Source organism: Mustelus asterias, chromosome 6, assembly GCF_964213995.1.
Source record: "Mustelus asterias chromosome 6, sMusAst1.hap1.1, whole genome shotgun sequence".
Taxonomy (NCBI): Eukaryota; Metazoa; Chordata; class Chondrichthyes; order Carcharhiniformes; family Triakidae; genus Mustelus; species Mustelus asterias.
Genome location: NC_135806.1, coordinates 39,063,546 through 39,072,012, shown reverse-complemented (window position 1 = coordinate 39,072,012; position 8,467 = coordinate 39,063,546). Strand labels below are relative to the sequence as shown.

General features: G+C 46.7%; 1 protein-coding gene across 2 annotated transcripts in view; it reads right to left on the bottom strand.

The window, feature by feature from the left end:
* Positions 1–602: 602 nt before the first annotated feature.
* Positions 603–8,467, bottom strand: part of LOC144495281 (serine protease inhibitor Kazal-type 1-like) — a 50,879-nt gene continuing 43,014 nt past the window's right edge. For both annotated transcript variants that reach the window (XR_013498224.1, XM_078215353.1), the window contains 2 exons: positions 8,311–8,423; positions 603–1,370 (listed from right to left, as the gene is read on the bottom strand). Coding sequence is in view for 1 of the 2 variants with exons in the window: in XM_078215353.1 (XP_078071479.1) it covers positions 1,304–1,370; positions 8,311–8,423 (180 nt within the window). In the remaining variant the exon portion in view is untranslated. The remainder of the gene's footprint in view (positions 1,371–8,310; positions 8,424–8,467) is intronic.

The window sequence follows — 8,467 nt, the reverse complement described above, 5'->3', positions numbered from 1 at the left end:
AACAGTACTCCAAGTGGGGTCTGACGAGGGTCTTATAAAGCTGCATCATTATCTCCTGACTCCTAAACTCAATCCCTCGATTGATGAAGGCCAGCACACCATACGTCTTCTTAACCACCTCCTCTACCTGCGAGGCCGATTTAAGAGTCCTATGGACCCAGACCCCAAGGTCCTTCTGATTCTCTACACTGCTAAGAGTCTTACCCTTGATATTATACTCCTTCATCCCATTTGACCTGCCAAAATGGACCACTGCACATTTATCCGGGGGTTGAAGTCCATCTGCCACTTCTCCACCCAGTCTTGCATCCTATCTATGTCACGCTGCAGCTTCTGACATCCCTCCAACCTATCCACAACACCACCAACCTTCGTGGCATCGGCTAACTTACCAACCCATCCCTCCACTTCCTCATCCAGGTCATTTATGAAAATGACAAACAGCAAGGGTCCCAGAACAGATCCCTGGGGCACTCCACTGGTGACCGACCTCCATTCAGAAAAAGACCCATCTACAACCACTCTCTGCCTTCTGCAGGCAAGCCAGTTCTGGATGTGCGGGTTAGGTTGATTGGCCATGCTAAATTGCCTCTTAGTGTCCTGGGATGTGTAGGTTAGAGGGATTCGCGGGGTAAATACATGGGGTTACGGGGATAGGACATGGGTGGGATTGTTGTCGGTGAAGACTTGATGGACCAAATGGCCTCTTTCTGCACTGTAGGAATTCTATGATTCTATGGATGGTAAATGCCGATTGACTGGAGTACATGACAATTATTATTATTGATTTGTATATGATGAAGATGATTTGATTTTAAACTAATCTAAGGCAGGAATAATTGATAAGAAAAACTATAATTGATCTGTTTTTGATTGTATATATCAGATTCATCAGAGAGCCTCTGTTGCTCTATTTCAGAGCTACTTAACCCTTTTGGTGATCTCCAAGCATCAGCTTGTTGTGTTTTTGGTTTGAATAAATGTTACGTCTTTATACAGAGGTATCTGCCTTGTGAGCTTTGTATTGTCTATAGTTATGACAGTACTGACCATCTCGATTTACCCCACAACAATAGGTTACTGTTTAAACAGGGAATTCCAATAAGCAATGTTGAGATTGTAATTTCGTCAAAGAACTGACTTATTGGTGACTAAACCAAAATTCTTTAAAGACAGTTTGTAAATGGTTTGTTGTTTCTCAATTTTAAAATGGATTAATTAATTAATTGCACACAAAAGGCTGAATGATTCTTAAAGAACAAAGTCAATCTGAATCGCAGAAATCCTGGTTTGATGAAAGCCTTCATTTGCCTTTATTGTTACTCCCGCATTCTCCGTTCTGTTGGATCCGGATATTCATCCCGGTTTGCCTGGAATAGCAGCAGAGCATCAGCAAAGTCACAGTCTAGAATGGAGGGAGTTATTGCCAGTGTACAATGTTGTTGAATCTACCTGTAGTACAGCCTTGCTGCTAGGTTGCAGGGCACTCCTGCAGCTCTCACTTATTTTACTGTGCTCTAATGGCCACCAAACGCAGTGGGGGTTATTTTAACCTTTATTACTGGGACAGATAAAGGGTTGTATGTACAGGATGCTACTTTACATCCTGCCCAATTTCCTTCATTTTTCATGCCATCCTATGTTGGTGGTGCGAGGTGAGGTACATTGTGAGGAGGCTCGTGTCAAGCAGAAACATCAGCATTGACCTGTAGACATGAAGGGCCTTTTCTGTGCTGTAGGTAATGTGTAAAACTGTGTATACAGCCAGGTGTAAAGAATCACTGAAGGAAGGGATCCATCACCACAACCTTCTCCGGGCAAGATGGAACGGACAATAAATGTAGCCCCGCCCACATCCCAAGAACAGTTTTTTAATGAGGTGTTTGGGGGAACTTGTATATTATTTGGTTGTTGAGTTTGCTGACATAACAGCAAGGACAACACATCTAAAATAACCCATTGGTTATGAAAAACCTTCATTAGCTGGGCCTGGGTAGCTGTCAGTAAAGCATCAGATTTTTAACCTGAGGGTCCAGGGTTCAATTCCCGTCTGGGTGATGCTTCTGGCTCCCCAGGGAACTGCAGGGAAATGTAATGAATGCACAGAAATATAAGTAGGAGTAGGCCATTCGTCCCTTTTAACCTCCTCACCCATTCATTATGATCATGGCGAATCATCCAATTCAATAGCATATTCCAGCATTCCCTGCCCGCACACCAGCCCCCCCCCCCCCCCCGCCCATATCCCTTGATCACCTTTGTCCAAGAGATATATCTAACTCCTTCCTGAAAGCATACAGGTTTTGGCTTCAACTGCTCTGGGGAGGCATGGTGACACAGTGGTTAGCACTGCTGCCTCACAGTGCCAGGGACGCAGGCTCGATTCTGGCCTTGGGTGACTGTGTGGAGTTTGCACATTCTCCCCGTGTCTGTGTGTGTTTTCCTCCGGGTATTCCAGTTTCCTCGCACACTCCAAAGATGTGCAGGTAGGTGGATTGGCCATGCAAAATTGTTCCTCGGTGGTAGGGGGATTAGCAGGGTGAATACGGGGGGTTGAGTTTGGGCGATAGAGCCTGGGTAGGATTGTGGTTGGTGCGGACACAATGGGCCAAATAGAACATAGAACATAGAACAGTACAGCACAGAACAGGCCCTTCGGCCCACGATGTTGTGCCGAGCTTTATCTGAAACCAAGATCAAGCTATCCCACTCCCTATCATCCTGGTGTGCTCCATGTGCCTATCCAATAACCGCTTAAATGTTCCTAAAGTGTCTGACTCCACTATCACTGCAGGCAGTCCATTCCACACCCCAACCACTCTCTGCGTAAAGAACCTACCTCTGATATCCTTCCTGTATCTCCCACCACGAACCCTATAGTTATGCCCCCTTGTAATAGCTCCACCCACCCGAGGAAATAGTCTTTGAACGTTCACTCTATCTATCCCCTTCATCATTTTATAAACCTCTATTAAGTATCCCCTCAGCCTCCTCCGCTCCAGAGAGAACAGCCCTATCTCCCTCAACCTTTCCTCATAAGACTTACCCTCCAAACCAGGCAGCATCCTGGTAAATCTCCTCTGCACTCTTTCCAGCGCTTCCACATCCTTCTTATAGTGAGGTGACCAGAACTGCACACAATATTCCAAATGTGGTCTCACCAAGGTCCTGTACAGTTGCAGCATAACCCCACGGCTCTTAAGCTCCAACCCCCTGTTAATAAAAGCTAACACACTATAGGCCTTCTTCACAGCTCTATCCACTTGAGTGGCAACCTTTTGAGATCTGTGGATATGGACCCCAAGATCTCTCTGTTCCTCCACAGTCTTCAGAACCCTACCTTTGACCCTGTAATCCACATTTAAATTAGTCCTACCAAAATGAATCACCTCACATTTATCAGGGTTAAACTCCATTTGCCATTTTTCAGCCCAGCTTTGCATCCTATCTATGTCTCTTTGCAGCCTACAACAGCCCTCCACCTCATCCACTACTCCACCAATCTTGGTGTCATCAGCAAATTTACTGATCCACCCTTCAGCCCCCTCCTCTAAGTCATTAATAAAAATGGCCTCCTTTTACACTATAGGGATTTTATGATTATGTTAAAGTTAGAAGTGCTATGCAAATAAAAATTCCTAATTTTCCTCAACAAAGGACTACTTTACATTAAAGTAGCTTCTTTTCCCCACTAGCTGCTGACCACTCAGCTCCCATTCTGCCCCCCATGCTAGATGTAAATAATTCCCTCTCCTCGATACTGTCAACATAAATAAAAATATTCTTGGCTCCTCTGCCCCTGTAAAATAGAATCCCCAATGGCTTTTCCTTTCCAATTCCCTTGTATATGTTGTCACCTCTTACATCTGTCCCAGCTTTCCCGTAGCTCCATATTTGGATATTTGAAATCAGGTTTCCACCTCTGGCACTGGTCGTTATCAAAATCACAGATGGCACGCTCTGTGACCGTAGTAACTATCCCTCCTCATCTTTTTCCAGCTGTCTGCAGCCTTTCATCTGGTTTACCGCACCACCTTCATCCACCCATCACCTCTCCTTTCTTGTCCAACTGGATGGGACAGCTCTCACCTGGTTCTACTCTTATCAAGTTGTAGCCACAGAATCTGCTGCAATGGTTTTCCCTCCCTCTTCCTCACTCTTCCCTTTGTAGATCCCTAAGGAGCTGAACTCTCTTCTATTTCTTACCTACACGCTGCTTCTTGGCAACATCATCTGAAACCAGGTCAAACTCAACACCCAGACTACACCCAGCACTATCTCACCGCTACCTTTCTCAAACACTCAACCCCCAACACGGCCTCTGATTTGTTCAGTGCTCGGCTGACATCCAGTGTTTTATGAGCAGAAATCTTCTTCAATTAAATATCTGAGACTGAAATCACTGTCTTCAGCTTCTATCAACAATTCAACACCCTGGATATTCATTCCTCTCTCTGACCAGGCGGCACGGTGGCACAGTGGTTAGCACTGCTGCCACACAGCGCCAGGGACCAGGGTACAGTTCCAGCCTCGGGTGACTGTGAGGGGTTTGTATGTTCACCCTGTGTTTGTGTGGGTTTCCTCCGGGTGCTCCGGTTTTCTCCCACACTCCAGAGATGTGTAGGTTAGATGGATTAGCCGAGGTTAATGTGTGGGGATACAGGGATAGAGCAGGGAGGAGGGTCAGGCTAAGATATTCTGTGCATTGGCCCACTCAGCGCTCTGCTGCCGGCCTCTCCAGCGAGAATAGGCCTCACCCCGAGCTTTGTAGCGTAATTCTCGTGAGTGCACTCTGCACTGCACAGAACATGGGAGATTCATTTTGAGAATGCCGTGGGATTTACTCCAATTTTTACATGGATTCGACACTTCGAATTTTTTTGGGAGAATCCCAGCCCTTATTTTTAAACTGTGTCCTTTTCATAGAATCATAGAACCCTACAGTGCAGAAGGAGGCCATTCTGTCCATCGAGCCTGCACCGACAGCAATCCCACCCAGGCCCTATCCCCATAACCCCACATATTTATCCTACTAATCCCCTGGCATCCCCCTAACACTAAGGGGCAATTTTAGCATGGTCAATCAACCTAACCCGCACAGTTTGGAATGTGGGAGGAAATCGGAGCACCCAGAGGAAACCCACGCAGACATGGGGAGAATTGTGCAAACTCCACACAGACAGTGGCCCAAAGCCAGAATTGAACTCGGGTCCCTGGCACTGTGAGGCAGCAGTGCTCACCATTGTGTCACCATGCCTTGTTCTAGACTCTCCCACAAGGGGAAATGTCTTCTCAGCATTCACCCAGTTGAGTCCTCTCAGAATCCGATATGTTTCAATAAGATCAACTCTCTTTCTTCCAAACTCCAATGAGTACAGGCCCAACCTGTGCAGCCCTTCCTCATAAGACAATCCTTCATCCAGAGGATCAGCCAATTGAATCTTTGCTGAACTGCTTCTAATGCAAATATATCCCTTCTTAAACAAGGAGACCAAAACTTTGCACGATACTCCAGTTGCGGCCTCACGAGTGCCCTGTACTTCTCTATTTTTATACTTCATTCCCCGTTGCAATGAGACTAATATTCAATTTTTCCTCTTAATTGCTTGCTGTACAGTTTTTGTAATGTATGTGCAGGGACACCCTTTGTATTGCAGCATAGTATGGTTTCTCTCCGTTTAAAAAATATTCTGCTTTATACCCTCCTCATAATTTACTTTCCTACCTGGGTGGCACGGTAGCACAGTGGTTAGCACTGCTGCTTCACAGCTCCAGGAACCTGAGTTCGATTCCCAGCTTGGGTCACTGTCTGTGAATAATTTGCACATTCTCCTTGTGTCTGCGTGGGTTTCCTCCGGGTGCTCTGGCTTCCTCCCACAGTCCAAAGATGTGCGGGTTAGGTTGATTGGCTAAAATTGCCCCTTAGTGTCCTGAGATGCGTAGGTTAGAGGAATTAGCGGGTAAATGTGTAGGGATATGGGGGTGGGGCCTGGGTGGGATTGTGGTCGGTGCAGACTCGATGGGCCAGATGGCCTCTTTCTGCACTGTAGGGTTTCTATGATTCTATGATACCTATCTCTGTATCATCAGCAAATTTGGCTATGATACAATTGATCTCTTCATCCAAGTTATTAATATAGATTGTAAATAATTGACACCTCAGCATGGACTTTTGTGACATTCCACCATTAACCTCAAATGATCCCTGTATCTGTTTCTGGGATTCTTTCCTCCATCATTGGTGGCTGTGCATTCAACTGTCTAGATCCCAATCTTTGGAATTCCCTCCCTAAACCTCTCGGTCTCTCTCCCATCTCTCTCCTCCTTTAAGATTTCCTCAATATCTAGCTGTTTGAACAAGTTTTTGATCACCTGTCTTGCTATCTCCATGTGTTGTTTGGTGTTAAAATCAGGCCTATTAATGCTTCTCTGAAGCACTTTGGAACACGTTACTGTGTTTAACAAGCTACATAAATGCAAGTTGTTGGCACTTTCCTTTCAGCACTCGCTGTAAAGAAAGCCTTTGAACTACAAAGACAATCCGGTAGATGGGCATTTATCAAAACATGACTTGTTAAACTCTAAAGTTCCTGGAATAATTAGGAAAAAGGAGATTGCAGGGGCGATTCTCCCAGCCTGCTGCACTATCAACGGGGGCTGTTTTGTGAGCTTCCCACTGGGCGTCATGGCTTCCGTGAGTCTCCAAGACCAAGATTTCCAGCGTAATCAGCTCTGCACTGGAACTCAACACGGAGCTGATTACAATATGGAAATCCCCATTTGCATTCAATTAGTAGGCCTGGCACTGAGTTCTCTGGGCCCACTAGCATCTCTCCTCCCGCCAGGAGTGGTTCACTCCAGCAGGATTCATTCCTGCTCCCCACTAATGTGGAACAGGCAGCCCGATCCCACTGGAGGGAAGAGAGGTAATTGAGGTCTCCCCGAGGGGGTCATGGGTAAGGGGGTTGCCCCTTGGGGAGTGCCAGCTTGGCTCCCTGACACTGTCCAAGTGTAAACCAACACTGCCCAGGAGGGCATCTTGGCACTGCCCACCGTGCACGGGGCAGTGCCAAGGGGATGGGGCCGATTTGGGTGGGGCCTATTGGGGCGATCGGTGGGAGGCCCCCTCTGCTACTCTGCAAGAGGATCAGTGGCAGAGGGAGGGAGGACGTGATCGGGGCGGGGGGAGGGCGGGACTGTCCGCAGGGGAGCTCAGGATTGTCGGGGGGGATTGGGGCTGGCTGAGGGTGGGGGGGACATACGGGCTGGCCCAGGAAGGTCTGGGAGGCCAGTGATTGTGGGGTGGGGGGTTCAGAATGCCAGAAATAGGGAGTCGCAGGGCTGGCCAGCAATTGGGAGGCCAGCTATTCGGGGCCACTGCAGATGCGCCGATCTCCAAGCTGACAGATCGGCGCATGCACAATGGCCCACTTACTGCTATGCTGCCGGCCTCTCAGTGGGAATAGGCCCCGCCCCCTGATTTCCAGAGTGAATTCTGCTCGGACACTCTGTGATGCTCAGAGTGTGGAAGATTCATTCTGGAAATCACACTAAAAAAGCAGCGGGATTTACTCCCATTTTCCCACATGTTGGTGACGTAGAATTGTTTTGGGAGAATCCCGGCCTACCTTTAATGATCCTGCTGTAGGTTCCGATGTTAGCTTCCACCATCACAACAATGAAGTGTCAGAGTAGATTATATAATTGAGTAGGTCTTTGAACCCACTACTTTCCGATTTAGAGGCAAGATTTCTGCCTACTGAACTATGCTGTCATTTTAAAAAATGATCTTTGGTTTTATTTAGGACTGACCTCTTGTACAAGACACAACCAACCTACACAGCTGCTGAATCCAAAGTCATTGTTTAAAGTTTTAAAGTTTATTTATTCGTGTCATAGTTAGGCTTATATTAACAGTGCAATGAAGTTACTGTGAAAATCCCCAAGCCGCCACACTCTGGCACCTGTTCGGGTAGACTGAGGGGGAATTTAGCATGGCCAATGCACCTAACCAGCACGTCTTTGGGACTGTGGGAGGAAACCGGAGCACCCGGAGGAAACCCACACATTGAAAGGCATTGATTGCAATTGCTTGGAATAATCAGGTTACCCAATGAAATAAATATCACCAGAGTATAAGGCACCAAGTATAAGATATTGAGAATCATATCAGAAGAGGTAATTCATTTCATAGTTTATGCCCAGATTTGTTTGTACCGTTAAGAATGTTCCCATTTTGTAAAACCCCAGTCATTCGAGGGCAGCAAGTGTCTATCTTGTTCGAGTAGGGCAGTAAGAATGTGGCCGTACCATCGTTTTGCACACAGTGTGCATTCATTGCTATACGTAATGCCGTCAGTTCCACAGACTGGAACGTAGTTTCGGGTGCACCTTCCTCCAATGTGGCTGGTTGTACAATGCGGCTGTAACATCAAACAGAGTTATTGGTGACTATTGAATACTTTCA